Genomic DNA, 18,939 nt, shown 5'->3' on the forward strand with positions numbered 1-18,939 from the left:
ATATATTCTATTTAAATCTTGATTATAATCTTTTTGTTAGTAATGAATTTGTTTCATATATTTTTTACTTTTTTTTATAATTTGTACTTGATTTGTTTTATTTTTCCTATTTAGCTTAAATATCGTCTGCTTCATGTACGAACAAATAATGTTTAATAAATAATTTTTAATATTCTATTTTATTTATTTTTTATTCTGATGTTGGCAACATATATCCAGATTTGATTCATTCTTTTTTAATGTTTTCGTTCTGACAATGCTTGTACTCTACGGTTGTGTTTTGTAGTGAAAATTCTGCCTGGCGGTTCTTCCATTTTTACATTTTTCAAATGTGTTGAAATTTCCTATTTTATTTAAAGGATCACAATCAAATCTTTGTTTTAAAAATGTCATAAGCCAGTAAAGTCCAACTTCAATCACATTTATGTTACGGTGATTCGGTAATCCATTTTGGAAATATTGTGCGTGTTTAAATGTTCGTAATCCGATTCTAAACAAGTGTTATCATAATAATACTTCAATTCGATATACAATATTCCTTTTGTGTGTGAAAACGTAAACCTGGTTATGATCTGGTATAATCAAGTATTCAAAATTACAAGATTCGAAAGATTAAACATGTTCAGAAATTCTCGATTTGACTTTTAAGAAGGTAAGTAGTTATTTCATTACTAGTCATACACTTTAAATTCAATTTCAGAGGAATGTAAATACAATTCATTGATTAAGTTTCTGATTTTGACTTTGATCACTTTTGCATTATTGCAAAATCCACAAGCAATGGCAGATTTTATCACATCCAATTACTTTTTATTCGGAAAAAAAACGAAGGAATTAAAGAAAAAATGAATGACGTTGCAGAATAAGTGAATTTAAATGCCCTGTGACAAGATTAATTATGTTGATGCCATAGTAAAAAAGAAAGTCATAAATTAATACTTAAAAAATTAGCATTAAACATCAATAAATTATCACAGGAAATATTCCCCCCTTTCAAACTATGATTTAAGTTTTCAAATTTAGAAAATATTTTGTAAGGTTCCAATATACATGGAGCAAACAAATTTTCCCATTTAATGGACCTAATTCAATATTTAATCACTTTTTTTTCGCGTAAAGTTTACATGGTGGTATACTACCTGTAATTTCAATTCTGCGATTTACCTTATAAAATAAATCATTCAAAATGCTTCATAAAGTGGACTATTGGTCCTAGTTTATTGCCATAGAGTTTATGTGCCATGTTATTTAAGAAATAATATGGTACATTATTATTTCTTCCATAACAGATACTTGCGTTTTCTCCAAAAAATATTAAATTAAAAAATAATCAAAATTTCAAAATCTTTTTCTCAATAACATCTGAGCATATTATTTTCCAAACCCCATTTTTACATGATTTTTAGAATTCATATAACTAAACTCTTCAATCATAGGAGTTTTGTTTTCATAATTTCGCTGATTTAAATAAAAAATTTAAAAAAATTAACTATTTTATAATAATAGACTATTTTTTTTAACAATTAAGTATAGGTGCAGTCGCATTGCGGTGATATTAAATGCATTTTTACTCTTTATAGATGCTTTATAGGTAAAAGTAAAATTTTCAAAATTGGATAAAGTTAGGTGAATCTAACCTAACACCTTGTTATGTTATGTTGCTTCGGAATAGAGTTCGAACCTCATTTAATTCCTTAAGTTTTATTTTCTAATTAGATGACATTTTCTTTTAAGAAATGGGTTATACCATTATTTTACTAAAAAGCCTTCATACTTGAGGTATTATGTGTAATTTGTTTGAACTGAATGATTTAATTTTAATTTATAAACATCAGAACCAATGAAATAATGCAATGTATAACAGAAAAGTTTTTTTGTCTCTACAACTGTTTTGTGCAGAGCTAGGCCGGATATTTATTTGTACCGTACTTCGATGAGAAGTATCCTACACTTCATTTATGTAACTTTATCTATAGATAAGATAATTCATTTTATAAATGTTTTAAATCGGCATTATCTCAAATACTCTTAATTAATCGGAATGCATAATTTTTTCATTCAATATGACAGATACTCCATGAAAATTGTTTCCAGAAATCACACTTCTGTTTAGGATTTCAAATAACGATTTGTTATTTCCTTTCGGAAATGGAAAAGAAAGTAGCGAGATTAGGGATATCAAGAGGAATGGTTTTCTTTTTCCTCCACAACTATTCCGTGCAGAGATAAAACGGAAATTTATTTTTACTATACTTCGATGAGTCTCTAACTTGATTTACATAACCATTATTAATAGACGTGACATTTCATTTTACAAAGGTTTTAACTCGTCTGTATCTCAGTAATTAGTCAGACTGCGTAATTTTTTCATTCATTATGACAAATATACCATGAAAAATATTTTCAGAAATCGCAATTCTTTTTTACATCTAAATTTTTTTTCCTTTTAAAAATGGAAAGGAAAGTGCTCAGATTAGGGCCACCAAGAGGAATAGTTCTATCCATTCTTCTTTCGCATTCGTGTTCATATCTCATAGAGCTTACAATGCTTATTGTTGACAAAAATTAAATGTAATTTCAAACATTAATGAATTGAATATTCAGATATTTTCATTTGTTTTGTTTCCAAACTTCATTTTTTTGCTATTCATGTGCATATATCATAATTTGCATGGTGATTCCTTATGATCAACGTTTTTTTTTAAAATAATATTCACTAAATAGAACAGAGAAAGTTTCAGACCTAATCAACAGGTGAGATTCAAAATGGTGAAATCCTTGCAACTCTTTATTTTGGGAGGCGTTTTAAATATCATTAAATAAACAAAACAAATTCAGATTATCAATCCTACTGACATATTATTGCTGTTGGTAAAGAATGCTAAAATTTTCCAATTGTGTCAAGCTCAGTAGCTTAATGGAAAATACGCATATGTGTTGATGGAAGCTTAAATATATGGTTTAGAGCTCATTCCTTACTCATGTGATCGGCACCATTTTTGTGTTAATTGTCCATGCTTGCCAATGTATTCTTTCTAAAATTTTATGGCCACACTTCTGCCTATAAATACTGTATTATCTACCTTAAAATAGAAATATGTAACACTTTACAAACCCTTCAAGACATTCTGAATATTACCAGAAAAGTGCTGTAATTCTCTCAAATACGGTATTCTATTCAAGACGAAGGGATGATCCGTATTTCAGAATTATCTTAAGACGTATCATTCGAAGTGAATGAAAGCTCATGCAAACTATTCTAGCCATTTATGCTTGCTCATAAACCTGCATTTGAATTCAAAGGATTATTTAAACACAAAAACATTTAATCTTTTAATCAAACAAAATTGTCATTTTAAATGTTTGATGGCATAATTTTTTAAAACTGAACATATTTGTTGATAGCTATTACATTAAATGATGATGAAAAGATACACAGCCTTGTAAATATTTGTTAAATTGCTTTGATTGTTTGTTTTTACCTTGATGTCATTGATATAGTTGTTAATACTTTATATTCGTTGTTTTGGCCATGCATGTGGGGATAGATAATTCCAATCCTGGCCGAATAGTTAATTTATAAACCATTAGGGATAGGTATATATTTCCAACTGGAAAAATATTTTATATGATGTCGAGATTTTTGTGTTGATACAGTCAATAAAGGTATCGTTGAAAAAATAGTAATGCATGGGTTTGGATAGAATCTCCCATTACTATTTCGTAAAATATTCTTTTTATAAGAGCATTTTTAAACAAACAAAAAAAAAAGACCATACTTTTGCGTCTAAGACCGATCCAATTATAAAGCTTTGAAAATCACTGTTTTAGACCATAAAATCCTTTTAAGAGTCTTTTTGAGGTAGATTTGCAACCCAATTCGCAGCGTTGTTGTTCGCCCTAAAGTGTTGAAATTCAAGGCTTTATAGTAATGAGTCAATTTTGGTAGCAAAAGAGTGGAACTTTTCTTTATAAAAAAAAATTAGTGTCAAGAATTTTTTTACTAAATATGACTAATAAGATCAATGAATCTTAAGAAAGTTAGTTTTTGTAAATTTTTTTCAATAATATATTTGACTCAAAACAACCTAAAATACAATTCTTTACATCATTTAAAACGTTTTTCCAATTGAAAGTATTATGTCTGTATTTAACATTGTAGAAATTAGCTATTCAGAATCATCACTATAAGAATGGTGATCCTAAATATGTACATTTCATTTAAATGTACATATGTATTGTATGTACATATGTACATTAAATATAAATGTATAAAATAGTAGTCTGTATTGTTTACTATCAAATTCTTATCTGTTACAATATTTGATAGTAGATTTTGGAAATTAATAATATCGATTTAAGTATATCGATTGAGTTCGCTATTTCAGTTGTTAACCTGCATATTAACAAATACTCATGTATTTGTTAATATGCAGGTTGCCATTATATCTTAGATTAAGAAGAAAATAACAAACGTTGTCAATTTTTGTCTTTATTTAGAACAATCATAGATGAGGTATTTTAAAACATCTCAATAGATTATTCTTCTTCTTCCCGAAAACTCTCCGTTGGGGTTTGTTCCGGGGGCATTTCTGGTGTTGTAAGCTCAATGGCCTCTGCATGTTTGATGATGGCTTTTAACCACTTCAAGTGAGCAGGCACACTAGCATAAACGCCATACTTTCTTTTTTCCCCGCAACCATCACCGAAACTGGTGACGCCATAGATGGCCCATGTGCCATCCTGTCTCTTGTCCATGAGGGGACCACCACTATCTCCCCTGCAAGAATCAACTCTGCCAGTATCGAAACCGGCACATATCATCCTTTCGCTGATGATATATCGACTGTAAGCTGCACGGCATTCTTCATCTGATACAATTGGAACGTCTGCTTGATGCAGAATGTCTGTACCATAATTTGTATCGTTGCGACGTCTGCCCCAACCTAAAGAAGAAATAATAATTTAACACACTTAAACAAACATTCAAAAAGAATATTTTTATATTTCCCCACGATATGGGGTGATGCATATTTTCCTTCAGATATAAGCAGCTACAAATATCTTTCAAAGAAAGCAATAAAATTTTATCCTCCTTTTGGAGCTGAATCCGTAGATAGTTTTTGTTACTTTGTTGATAAATTTGCCATCCTATTTTGTTATGCCTCGGTATATGTGAAAGTCCGTTTTCTTTTAAATGCTAGGAAGCAAAACTGGATTGTACTATATGTGATCATACAAAAGATTACTCTATTTGTCCATATACTTAAAAAGAAATCAAAGAACATTCGTATTTTTTAGCCAGAATCAGTTAAGAAAAAATTTTTACTAACCCTAATCTAAAAAGTTAAAAGTGCATTTATTTAAAAATCTCCCTGAACAACCAAAAAACGTTCTTCTTTGGAATGTAAAGCATTTCTAAACGCGCGATTAAAATTCAATTCAATTTTCTCAGAATAAATAAATTTCTCAGAACAAAACGTTCGAAAATTGTTATGTTTTGGGATGTTTGAATAAAAAAGATTGAAAAATCTTTTTCAAACTACACCAGTTAAGTGACAAAAAAAAAATTTTTTTAATTGGACAAAAGGGCTTTTTTTTTTGCATAAAAAAGAGGTTTAAAACAAAAATTTCAAATTTAAAGGTTTGTATAATAATTTGATTAAAGCTTTGTAGAGAGCTTGAGGAATATATTATCTAGTACCTGAACTAAAAAAATAAGCTTTATTTCTATTCATTTTTCAAATATTGGCAATAATATATATTATTGGACTAATAAATAGGAGGAAATTTTCAATTTACTTCATATTTTAAAGAATTAAAACAACTATAAAATATTTTTAAAGTTATTATTTCTATTTATTTATGAATAGAATACTTATTCTCTTGCTCAGAAACTGCAGAACATACTGAGAAATTATTAGATCGAATTTGAACAAAAAATATGCATTAGATTTTAATTTATGAAGTCTTCTGTAAAAAAATTCTATTCTATTCTATATTTGAGAAAATAGCATTTAAAGATGAAAAATAACATTAAACCGTATGCAAATATAAAAATCCGTGTAACTTCCCAAAAAACAAACTTAGAAACAAAAGTCTAACACTTTTATAAAGAAACCTGTTCAAATATTAAGAATAAATCATAAAAGCATTAAAAAAAATCACAATTTTGCAGGGGAAAAAAATCGACTTTTCAACGTACTCGCATAATTTAAACATTTATCGTTTTCACTTATCGTACCCGTTTTCAGAGCCAGTTAATGATAATTCAAATTTTTGGATAAATCGAATGCCTATTATGGGGATATTTTATCTATTTCTTTTTCGTACTTTTTGTTTCTCAACTCTGAATTAGCCAAGTAACAAAGTATAAATATGAGAAAATTAATAAAAAGTTAACCTACCTAAAATAGTAGCTCTTGTATGCGGTGCTATCTCATCCTCTTCGTCAGGTAAGCAAATGGGTTGTACGTAATGGTTCAAGTCAAAGGGCGTTTCCATCAGCAGCAGCGCTATATCGCTATCGACTGTCTTCGAATTGTACTGAGGGGAGACAAAGACCTCTGCGACTTCATATTCTTGTTCTGTCCCCTCGTGGTGCGAGAGATCATGTTCCCCAGCTCTCACTGTCAGCTTGTTACGGGTGCAATGGGCAGCGGTCAGTACCCAACGCTCACTGAGAATGGCACCACCGCAAAAAGGCTGTTTCAATTCATTCAAGATGACAACCTAAAGTAAACCAAGAAATGTTACCTGAAATATATCGAGTAAGGCTTAAGAAGGCCTTACTCGATTTTTACTTTACTTTACCTTACTCAAATTTTGTTTGCTGAAACACTTGCCAACATTTATAAATAAAATGCAAATTATGATTAACGGTATTTGAATTAACAGTGGTTTTTCAATTCATGTTTTTAAGTAGCCGAAATAGTTAGAAATAACTGTACAAAAAACACAGTTGTACATATTTCGCTGTAAAATAGATAATTTATTATATATTTATGAACTTATTCTAAATTGCATGATGAAATAAAAAAACAGTTTCAGTTTACAATTCATCATTATTTTTTTTTAATTATTGCTAAATAACTAAATTTATTTTGATTTTTCCCGCTTCTTTGACACATTAATTGCGAAAGAGAAAAGCTTAGGAAAGTATGTATAGTAGACCCCCGATTATCCGCGCTGCCGAACTAAGTTTTTTTTTTTTTTTTTTGCTTCCAAGCAAAGAGAAAATGCTTCCAAAGCAAGAAGCAAGCACAAATGATTTATTTTTTCAAAAAGGTGTAGTTTTACAGTTATGCTTTTGTAATTACATAATACATTACAGTATTAAAACAGTACATATGTATTAATTTTTCTGTGTATCCTTGACGCCTCTCGTAAGTACAAAGCACTTTTCTGTTTTCATTAACAAAATGCATTTTAGGTTAGTTTTGAGTGATATACTAAAATAGTAAGCGTTAGTTAAACATTTCCTCCTGATTATTTTACGTTTTATTGTGCATAAAACGATTTTTCAAAGTTGGAATGACTGTTTTCTCTTTTGCTATACCCGTTTTTAGTTTTTTTTCGGATTATCCGCGATTTTTGTTATCCGCGGCGGCCGCGGCACCCAATTCCGCGGATAATCGGGAGTGTACTGTACATAGAAAAGTCAACATCAAGTATTCTTTGTATCCAATGATTTCGACTAAAGATTATGTCCAGAGTAAAATTAATGCTTAAATTCTTATGATTCTGATCATTTTTATGCTAATGGTGATTTTGTGACTAACAAAAAAGAATGGAAAATTCCTTTTACCTGCCAAGGCCAGGCACCTTTCATGACTCGTCTTCCTCCAGTTATGCGAGATTGTCCAAAAACTTTGGCTATTCCACAACTGACATTATCTAATGGGTGATCGCTCTCTGACAAGACTGAAAAACAAAAGATGTGAAAAATGGCTCTCAGAACCCTTTATGATTTAGTTGTCACAAAATGTCAGAATTATACACCTTTAAAATATATCCTTAATTTTTTTAGGTGTAATCCACCATATTTAGTATTGCAATAATTAACATGTAATGATTAAATATTTTAAAAATAGCTTAAATTAATTTTACTAGATTAAATAAATGCCTTTTTTCATTCAGTAGTTAAATTCTTGCATTTAATATCAGGTCAAATGATTTAATAGTATTATATTAGAAAATTGAATAATATTTGACTTCTTTCTAAATGACATATTCCTTACAGAGAAGTAAAAACAGAATAAATTAATAAAAATAATTTTATATTTCTTTTATTTATTTCATCTAATTTATATTTAGTTACATTTTAGGTTTACAGTTTTAATTGCCGAGCAATGTTCGATAATTCAAATTAATCTCAATGGTGAATTTTAAATTGTTACGAGATGACTTTCAAAGATGATCACATAATTATTTATTCCATAAACATAGCAGGATTAAAAGGTCCAGGAGACATTTTTATTTCTTTTGTGCCTTTAAAATGTGTAAAAAATTCCATAGCATTTCTTCCATGTCTTCAGGAGTGGCATCAAAGTTGTCTATGCCTTTCTGCTACTATACCACTCCTTTCGGAGCTCAAGTGTGGTCCTCGTCATCTGACCGTGGTTCAAAATGACGAGGTCCGTTCCAAAATAGCCCTAGTGTTGCTTTACAACGGGACTTTAATATAACTAAACTAAACTAAAATAAAACCACTCCTTTCGGTCATCGATATCAATTCATCTTTATTCTTTGAGAATCAGGAAAAGTGAATAGCTAATTCTAAATAGATTGTATTTCAGTAAGTTTTACTTTTTAATTCTTCAATATTTAAATATTTGACTTTAAAAAATAATTTTAATAACACATTTTCTGCCTTCCGGATTGGATCTTCTTTTGATGTCAGAAACATCATGAACCCTTGGTACCCTACCATTTTTTTTAATTCCGCTCCCCCCGTCATCCCCACAATTTTACATACCATTAGAAATCACACATTGCAATAATGGAGTCGAGGGAAAATATCATTAAAACCATCACTTGCCAAAACTTTATTCCAAGATCCACCTTTAATATATTGGGATTACCGTCTCAATTTATGGTATTGTATCGCTTACTTACAAATATGCTATCATTTAAAAAAATATTTAATTTTTTTTCACCGTCGTATCTAAACAATAATCAAAGAAAAGCTTTTGATTAATTAAGCCCCGTTCCCATGGCCAGTGCATGCCTTGCGCCCGGTGCATTTTGCTTTCTCCTTCATTTGTTGTTTTCCAGGGCTCTTTGATGTCTTTTCATTTTATCGTTAGTTTGTGGGGAGCTGCCTATTGCCATCCATAGACGAGAGTGGTCTACAATGGGTCAGATATCAGATTTACGACAATTTCCATAAAGACAATGGGTCATGAAAATGGGGTTAGATTTCATGTAATTGGAAGGGTGCACATAACAAATCAAGTAATTGAAATCAAACCAAAAAATAGAATAAAATCTACTTTGTTTTGGAGGTTCTGCGTCTGTCATGTTCCGAAGTTTTCTTTCGAGAAGTTTCTTCTCGCATTCATCACCTCCAAGGTAGCATTCCTTATACTGTTCTTTTGTTGGCATTCCATTGCAGATACCTGGCATGACACACCTCCTGTAAGAATGGCACAAAGTTAGTATATCTTTACATATGCTCCTAAATCGTATGAAAAGGGTGTTCCAAAATAAACGCAAGATTTGAATTTGCACCATTCGTGCAATAAAGTGTTGGCAACCCGATTTAATAAAAACCAGTTGACAACTGATTCTCTATGTAGCTAGGAGAAACTATTTTATACATTTTAGTCCATTTTTTAAAAAGTGATATATTAAAAAAAATTATTCAAATAATTATTTATTATTAGAAACTTTCCCAAAATCATTTTTAGAAAATTTTAGTCTAAAAATTTTGTAATTTCAGGAAACTAAATATTTAAAATTCGCAAAGTTCCTACGCAGAACTCTCGTAATATATGCCATTGTATAATTTGTAATGACAGTTCGTGGTGTTAAATCTGAACACTCATTTAAACACTCGAGCCATTGAATTTGACGTATATCTTGGAATCGCTACCTTTTAAACTTAATAAATTGTACTTTTCTTGATATATACTGTTCCTTTTGCCAATTTTCACAGAGAAAATCAAAATTAGAAATATTTAGGAAAAAAGAAATAACTCTTCTTCATAAAAAAATCATCAAACATAAAGGACAACTTACAATGAGATTATTATAAAATTTACTTAAAAATACAGAAAAGAAGTGCGTACTTAGTTCGTTTAGTATAGCAAGAACTATCACAGGGACTCCAACTTGACCACTGACCGTAAATAATAGGTTCAACAGCTTTTATAAGTTTGTCTTTCGAACGTCGTGCGCTGTTTCTGCCAGGTCCATGTACTATTATCTGCATTTTATCTCGGCACTGATGGCGCCTGCAGTTCCTGAAAAGAACAAAAAAATTAGTATTCTGAACAATTATAAAATGAGTATTGTGAACACCATTTCTTCAGTATGTTAGGATGTGTTGCTCTCTCGTTTGTATGTTAAAAATAATTAGTAAAACAAAAGAACCAAGTCCCCCTAACACAAACATTACACCGATCTTGCCTTTTTTTACTTTCTCGTAAAATTCTAAACCTCCTTTAGTTCTAAAAACACATTTTCGGCCTTATATCAATCTGTAAGGAAGGTATTTCAAAAATGCCTTGTGCTAGAAGGATGAAATGTGGATTTTGAACGAATTTTGTAGGTTTCTATCAAACTCTGAACGAAATCCATTTAGAAGGCCTATATACCTGCTGTCAAATTTTAGCTCCAATCGGTAGAGGAAAAAATATATTCAAAATAATATCCATGCAAGGAATCCTGTAAAAATATTATATTCACGCCAAAGATCTATATTCCGTTACTATTGTTCCTCAATGGCATGTAAAGTTTTCATGTCTTTACCCAAGGTCGGCAGTTTTATGAGGGAAGGAGGTGTGGGGATGATTTATTCAGGAGTGTGTGAGAAAGTTTCGTGGAGACCACTGTCGCTAGTTTTAATTTGTATATCTACTGTTCCTAGATATGTAATCTACTGTATGCTCATCTACTCTTTTCCAAACACACCTTATTATGTAAAAGTATCGTAAAGTAGTCACTGATTGATATCGGAATTTCGTCACATTATAAAGCAGTGTTCACAAGAACCAACTATTGCGCGCAATAGAAAGTCAAGTCTGCTTCAAAAAAATCCCGTGGCCACAATGGAACAATGGCAAAAAGTTGTTCTGTTGTGATAACTATTTGCCATTGTTACATTGGGTTCAAGTGATATTTCTGAGGTAGGCGTGACCATAGAGTTGAAGCAGTGAATTATTCTTTTTATATCTCAGATTTATGGGCGTGACCTTCTATTGCGTGCAATAGTTGGCTTCGTGTGAACACTGCTTTATAATGACAGATGATACAAGCAGAATCCTCTATGTGTATCTTCTTTGTGTCGCGTCCACTTAATTTCCTTAACTTTATCATCAAAACGCCGATAACTGCATTAGTTTATTTGTGCATAACTAAAAATCTAACTATAAAAACCAGACTCGGATTATTAAATAGACTTACAATGCAATTACATAATGACTTTTGAATCGGAAAGGGGACAGACTTGAGAAAAAATTTTGTGGTGCTTTCACAAAAATTTAGTTTTTATTTTTATTTAATTTGCAAGGATCGTGCACTTGAACTTGTTCGAGTAAAATCAAGAATCGTTTAAATTTTGTAACATTATTCTAATAATATTCTTTATTTATTACATTTTGCAAGTTTTGCCTTGCGTTGCTTTATAATTCGAAAAAGATATGTAGATTTATAATCTTAAAAAAAATGTCCAATCTTTGTAACCAAATAGGGATTTCATTGTATTAAAAAAGTGTCATTTTTATTTAAAGTAAAATTACTTTTGAATTTTTTTGTATCTTATAGGCAAATTACTAAATTTATATGAGTTATTTGTTATTTAAGTATTATTTTAAGAATGTTATTTTTATATTAAGAAATGCACAAAAAAACTCCACAGTTTTGAATTAAAGCAAAATGGTGCAGTTGAAAATAAAATGGAAATCAATATCGGAAAAGCAAAGCAAAGCAGAAAAAAAAATCGCGTAGTAACTTCGGGAAAGTACTTTTCTTACAAACTGCGTATCATCCTTCTGCGGAATGAAATCATTCAAAAGTGGTACTCTAAAATGTACAATAATTTCCATAACATCCCATCAAATTATTTTCAGTAATTTTTGAAATTTTAAAATGTCCTTGGGATTACGTTGTACTTTATATCAACATTTTCATCAAAAGTATACTAGAGATAGATACAGAGTCCAATTGTGCATTGATTATTAACGTTCAGTATTTAAAAAAATTAGAAAAATTCGCAATTAATAACATATTAAAAGTATAATAATTACAAATTGGTGATTTCATTTGCCTGATAATTGCTAACTGTATTTTACAAAATATATTTCCAAGAGGAGTAGATAATTCAAAAGCTGAACAATGATTTAGCTGTTGCATACGAGTAATTTCTGAAATGAACATTTTAAGATATAATAACTGTTGAACGATACTTATATTTCTAAAAGGATTCTATTTATCAAAAAACAATTCGAACTTTATGGTTCTGAATTCAACTCGAATAGTTCGGGCAAAACTTTAAAACGGGGGATTTGGTACTCCCACAGAATAGAAAAATCCGTCTCCCTGCCTTTTCTATTTCTAAGAAAGTAGAAGATCATAGGACTTAAGGAGGCGGTTTTCCAGGATTTATATCAAAATACTTTCAGCATTCCTGAGAGGAACAACTTCAAAAATATTGGATTCGGTAATAATTCATGAGCGTACTTTTTGCCCCCCCCCCCCCAATTTAAAAATGCACATAGAAATATAACGTAATAGTAAAATGTTTTATATTATTTGAAAAAGAATTCAATACTCTATATTATAATTTTAATTTTTTTTTGAAATATTATTGACGCTATGTATGTGTGTGTGGGGGAGGGGGGTCAGATAAATGAAATGATGGAAAGTGTAATGGTAAAAATTCTTAACTTTTTTTATACCAATTTCTTTCTGCGTTTAATTTAAGATCTCAAAGATATTTCAGACATCCAAAACTAGACGTGATTTTTGTTGCTCTTAAGAAGATGAAATTCTTCAAAAATCTCTCTCCACAAAGTTTCATAGTGTTTTTTTTTTTTTTTTTTTTTTTGGAGGGGAGGGGGAGAGGCTAACCAATTTCTTCGCCAGAGATTTTTTTTTTTTCTTTTTCTTTCGAAGATTAGTTTATTAGAACTAAGAATTTAATTCTGAAATAAAAACTTTCTACGATTGAGGGTCAAAACCGATGTTGAGTGTCATGTAAAAAACATATTGGCGTTATGAAATCTCCCTAACTGCTTTCTTTCACATTAATCAATATTTGTAAATGAAACTTTGCTATTGGAAAGAAATATGGCAATTTTAAGCATAAAAAAACCAATAATTCTTCTACTGCAACTACCTAATGGAATCAACATCCTTGGAATATCCAAGGCTTTTGAACTTGACAAATGAAAGGTCAAAACTTTGAAAGGTTCATTTTCAATACTTTAATCATTTTGACCTTATAAAAAATTAATTGGAATGGACTGTTACATTAATATTTTTTCGATTATTTGTTATTTTCATTTACTATTTCATTTTTTAAAGGATTTCAAAATTTACCTGAGAGCATTTTCTTTGAAAAATTTATTTGAGTATGTGAAAAAAATTTTTGGTCCGGAAAGTGATAACGCGGAAATAGTTTTAAAAACTTTGCCTTAATTTGCAGATAGTATGAAGTAATTTAATTTGATAAAAAAATTAATATAACAAGATATAATTAAAACACACAACAACGAATCGAAAATTTTAAAAAAGATATATATATTATTTGTAAATGTATCGGGGTTTTATTCGTAATTTTATATTGTACTGAAGAGAATCTTACACGTATATAGGAAGCATATATTTTCCCATAAACGGATTTGTTTTAAAATTTGATGAGCTATTAATTTGATATAAGGACAATATATTGTATCAATCAATTGTATATCTCGATACACAATTGAGGTGTTATGTTCTAACATACATACAGATAGATACAAAGACATAATTCGAAGAATGTTTTTTTTTTTCCTCAGTCTAAAACATCAATACTTATCAAAATATCCATATAGAATTTTTTGACGATTTTTGAGAATTCTTTCCTTGTGATACTTCGTATATTTTATCTTATATTGCAATCTTCCTTATGAAATAAACGTATTTCATCATTATTGAAAACATACAAAGTACGATATGCTTTTTATCGACCGCGACTTAGTATCCTCAACCACACATTTTGCTATTAGTGCTAGGAAAAAAGAAAAAAAAAAAGCTGATAAAGAGATAAACCAATCCTGTCCCTTCCAGCCATTTACTTCTACTATAATCACCTTTCTACCTTTCCTCAGGTGTGGCTACCGATGCGTTCGTGGACACCTGAAATCCATCAAGCTTTGTTACCGCCTATACAAGTGAACTCGACTCAGGGGTAGCGAATTCTTTGTTGGGGGGGGGGCAGGTATTCTCAATACATACACTGTAGAAAGGCATAAAACCCAACCCATAATTTTCCCAACATAAGTATCTCAATGTTCGTTTAAGTGGAGAAGTATCCTCCTTTTTTTTTTTTTCTTGCAGTAACGATTGAACTTCTACCGAGCTGAGCTTTTTGAACTGTAATTTATGTTAATGATAACGCGTATAAACACAGTTTTTAATTTGCGAACTAATTACTATAATTATTTTATTACTTTCTATTGCTATTCATTAAAAGGGAGTGAGCATAGTTTTGGTTTTGCAACAGAAAAAAATAAAAAAAAAATAACGGCAACGTCGTGACGTTCCGGAGTTCCAATGTGTGGCAAAGTGGTCACGAGCACCTCCGCATCCTAATTTGAAATAACTCTTATTAATAATTAGTTAAATTAATTCACTTTTAATTTCACTTTTTACAATATGCGTTAGTTAATTTCACTTTTTACAATATGCATTAGAATTATATAATATCTTTGTTATTGTACCAAACTGTTGTTAATAATCTTTCTTTGAAGAATTTCGATTCTAAATCTTGCTTGCGATTCTTGTCACTATTTTCTCCAGGGCCTTGTCAATTATTTTTATGGCAATTACAATCATCCTTTGTCGTTCGTTTTAAAAGTTTTTTTTTTCAGTACCTATAAAGGGATAAACTGCACTATAAATAAAAATATCCCCATGTTCTATGAATTTCTTTCAATTAATTTGGAATTTAAATAAAATGCTTCGAGTTTTTGCAAGTACTTGTGGATGACTGAAAAAATGTATTTGGAGATTTTCTCTCATCTCATGTACTGATGATCTAAAGCTGGTATATAAATCATTTGGTCATCATCGAGTGGGCGAAACGCTAGTCACCTTTGAGTAAAAAATCAGTCACCGGAATAAATCAATTCTAACAAGTGAATTATATTATTAGTCATCAGCAGTATAATTTCACATCTCTTGACAGTCATAACGGCTTTTTTTTTTTTTTTTTCGTTTCAAATTTAACCCCCAGGGTGGGTGGCACCTCGAATTGAGGATGAGATGCTTAGGATATGGTGGTTGGATCTCGTCACCCTGGAGGGTACACAAGAAGGTGGGGGATCAGGCTCCTCCCATCAATGACGGGACGTACATCCTTCGGGAAGGGTTGTACCGTTTCCGGTGATGGCTCTTAGGACTCAACCACAGTTTCCGAAAGTGTTGCTGTTGCGGCGGTCCGGTTATCCGTGTGCCGAGTCGGAGAGTCACTTTCCTTCGAATTTGATAAAGTTATCTATTTTGTGCCTAATGTTAAAAGCAAGAGCTTAAAAAATTAAATAGTCAAAAGTAAGATTAAAGTATCAGATAATTAACATCAAATGAAATCAGTTTTTTGACTGGCAGAAAAGGCTTATAAATGTAACTAAAGCCAAATAAAGTATGCTAGTGAAAACAACAATTACGGCTGCAACTATTTGACTCTATGAGCCAGGCTAGCGTGAGAATTCCAGTGCCTCAAAGTCTTGAGCCATTTTTCGTAGACGAAAACAGAATGGAATCGTCTTTTCCTTCAAAGAGATTACGAGATGGGGACACCTACTGAGCTATTATTGAAATGCGTGGTCAGTTTTTAGCCCCCCATGTGGTTGTCGTTTGCGGTTTGTAGGAAGAGTTTTCTTAATTTGTTGCTGAATTTACATACACACGTGTTTCGACAATTTTAGATGCATTTTTTGTTTGCATTTTATTGTTGCTATAGAATTAATAGTAAATTTTAAAAATAAAATAAGGATAAATTAATTAAACATAAAACATTATTACTTTCGAATCTCCTTCAGGTATTTTTTTTTTTTCCTTCAAAATTGTGTTTTCTTCCTTATGAAGTATGAAAAAATATGATGATAAAAATAGAGTTGGGATTTTAGGTTTTTATTTTAGAATTACTGTTTTTTTTTTTTATTATTATTTTTAAACCTTTATATAAAGAATTTGAAAATCAAGTCTTCAAAGAATGGAAAACTGTTTTAGCAATAAGAATCTTGAAAATTCAAACTTGGTTTCTTTTTATATTCATTAATAAAATAATTTAAATTTATTTATTAAAGTAAAATTGGGCATGCTTTTATTTGCTTTTTAACTTACCCAAAATATTTTTTTAAAACTTTGTAGATATAGTACAATATTAAATAAGGTGTTGGTGGCTCGAAAAATGAAAGGAATCTAATGAAAAGGTTAAAAATGTATCGTTAAAATCTATTATTTGGCCAATATAAAATTTGAAACATCTCTAATTACCAAATATTAGCAGTAATATAATCTCTTCTTTTCTGCATTGTATATTTAATTACCTGAAAAATTAATTCAGAAAGATGATCGCGAAGAGTATCTTAACACAATTCTGCCTTCTTTTGCTTCTTCAAAAAAAAAAAATGTATTTTCATATTAGTAGATAAAAGTACATAATTGGGGGGGGGGGGGGTTTGCTCTGGCAATATTTCACAGAAAAAAAATTTATCGACTCCTCAAATGATCATTTTATTTATTCTCATAAAAAAATTATATTACATAATCTTGTAGAATTTTTACTGCAATACAATTTAGTCTCTGAATTAAAATTAATATTTTTCATTTAATTTCATAATTAAAGCATAATAAATTTTATTCCAAACAGCAAGATTTTTGTATTTGTACAAAGCTAAGAAATTTTTGACAATTCAGGTAATAAATATATTAAGAATATTTGTGCTTTCCACACGCATGTAGACATTTATCAATCGGTTCATAATTTTTTGAATTATTTTCACAGAAGTTCCTCCAAAATTAAAACTGAATGCATCAAATTTTACTTTATTTCTAAATGTTATTCAGCAACAGATTTTAATTAAGTCGTTATATTTTTCTAAAATGTACTAATTGTAAATTGGCGAGGAAAGAAAGAATAATTGTAGAAATTTTAATATCAAATTGAGATTTTTTGTTAATGCAATAAATTTAGAAAAACCGATTTGCAACTAAATAGTAAACATAAGGAAACAGATTTCGGAAAAATATTTGAATGATTATTCAACTGATTCAAATGATTATAAAAATAAGCAAATAAAACGGAAGGAAATAGATTTTTTAATTGATAAACATATTAAAAATTATGATGTATTGCGATTAAAAAAACTGAGAAACTTATGGCAATCGCAATTGAAAGTTTAAAAAATCCAATCATTGAATTTACGTCTTCTTAAATGATAAATGTTTCATCACCTTAATTACTATTGGACGTGTCCTTTTCCTTCGAAGGCATAGTAAACTTGAAAAGCCGGTCTTCAATCAATGTTAAGGTTAGCGGAACCCCCATAGCGAGCATGTGATGCTCTTGTTCCGAAATACCTTTCTCCCCTTAAATTCACCTAAACGCCTCCTCAAAACGCCTGAGTCAGGACACTGTCGAATGGGGCGATATCGGGTGAGTTAGGGCTCATAGGGTAAATGTCTTATTTTTATGTATTTATCGATGTTTCATTAATTTTGTAGTTAATTATGGCATTCAATCTACCCTATTTTATTAACAATCTCCCAATAAAATGTCAACAAATTAAAATAGAAACCAGAGAGCAATATTTTCGTTTCCTGGTCCAAATGCACAGTACAATTTATCCAAAACGATATTTTATTTTATTTCGTTAACAGTGATTTAAATTCTGTTTTATCTTTTTCCCGTTCTTTTTCAGTTTGAAAGAGGTAAAAATATTTTGTCTCCGCATAAAATTATTATGAATCACATACTGCATATGAAAAATTTTTCTTTCACCTGAAATTTTAATTATAAACTGAAAGACACTGAATTAGAAATATTTTTTCGTCTCTCATGAAATTCTAATTAATAATCACATATTAATTAGAATTTCGTATCAAGTATTGATACATATTCTCGTTACATATTCCGTAATTACTGGACAAGTATTTAGAAAAATATAAAATAAAACTTATGAATTTAAAAAAAAAAAAAAACCTTTGCTAAAAAGTTAGCATATGAAACACAAAAGACACGCATCTAACGAACTTGAAATTCTTTTTTAAACATTTTTAATAATTGATTTCTCATAAACTGCACTAACGGAAAATTAAATTACGTTTGTTGAATCTTAAAAATTGTTCTGAATAGTTACAAATAAAAGGAGGCATACTAAGAAAATGAAGGATATTTACTATTTCATTTAAAATATCTAATAAAAATTTCTATTATTCTATTGCTTTAAAAATTGCTATATTGATATTTTAGTATTAGATTAATACGTGTTGATAAAATCTCGACACCGT

The 18,939-nt window shown here is 29.9% G+C and overlaps 2 protein-coding genes across 3 annotated transcripts in view; one reads left to right on the forward strand and one right to left on the reverse strand.

Moving 5' to 3' along the window:
• The first annotated feature begins 271 nt into the window (after positions 1-271).
• Positions 272-18,939, forward strand: part of LOC129981302 (chymotrypsinogen B-like) — a 95,069-nt gene continuing 76,401 nt past the window's right edge. For both annotated transcript variants that reach the window (XM_056092078.1, XM_056092079.1), the window contains exon 1: positions 272-652. The gene's annotated coding sequence lies outside the window, so the exon portion shown is untranslated. The remainder of the gene's footprint in view (positions 653-18,939) is intronic.
• LOC129981301 (coagulation factor X-like) overlaps positions 4,497-18,939 on the reverse strand; it is a 30,726-nt gene continuing 16,283 nt past the window's right edge. The window contains exons 4-8 of the mRNA XM_056092077.1: positions 10,293-10,466; positions 9,495-9,637; positions 7,808-7,923; positions 6,408-6,732; positions 4,497-4,946 (exon numbers count right to left, since the gene is read on the reverse strand). Coding sequence (XP_055948052.1) covers positions 4,540-4,946; positions 6,408-6,732; positions 7,808-7,923; positions 9,495-9,637; positions 10,293-10,466 — 1,165 coding nt within the window. The 3' untranslated portion in view covers positions 4,497-4,539. The remainder of the gene's footprint in view (positions 4,947-6,407; positions 6,733-7,807; positions 7,924-9,494; positions 9,638-10,292; positions 10,467-18,939) is intronic.

This window comes from Argiope bruennichi, chromosome 8, assembly GCF_947563725.1.
Source record: "Argiope bruennichi chromosome 8, qqArgBrue1.1, whole genome shotgun sequence".
NCBI classification, from domain to species: Eukaryota; Metazoa; Arthropoda; class Arachnida; order Araneae; family Araneidae; genus Argiope; species Argiope bruennichi.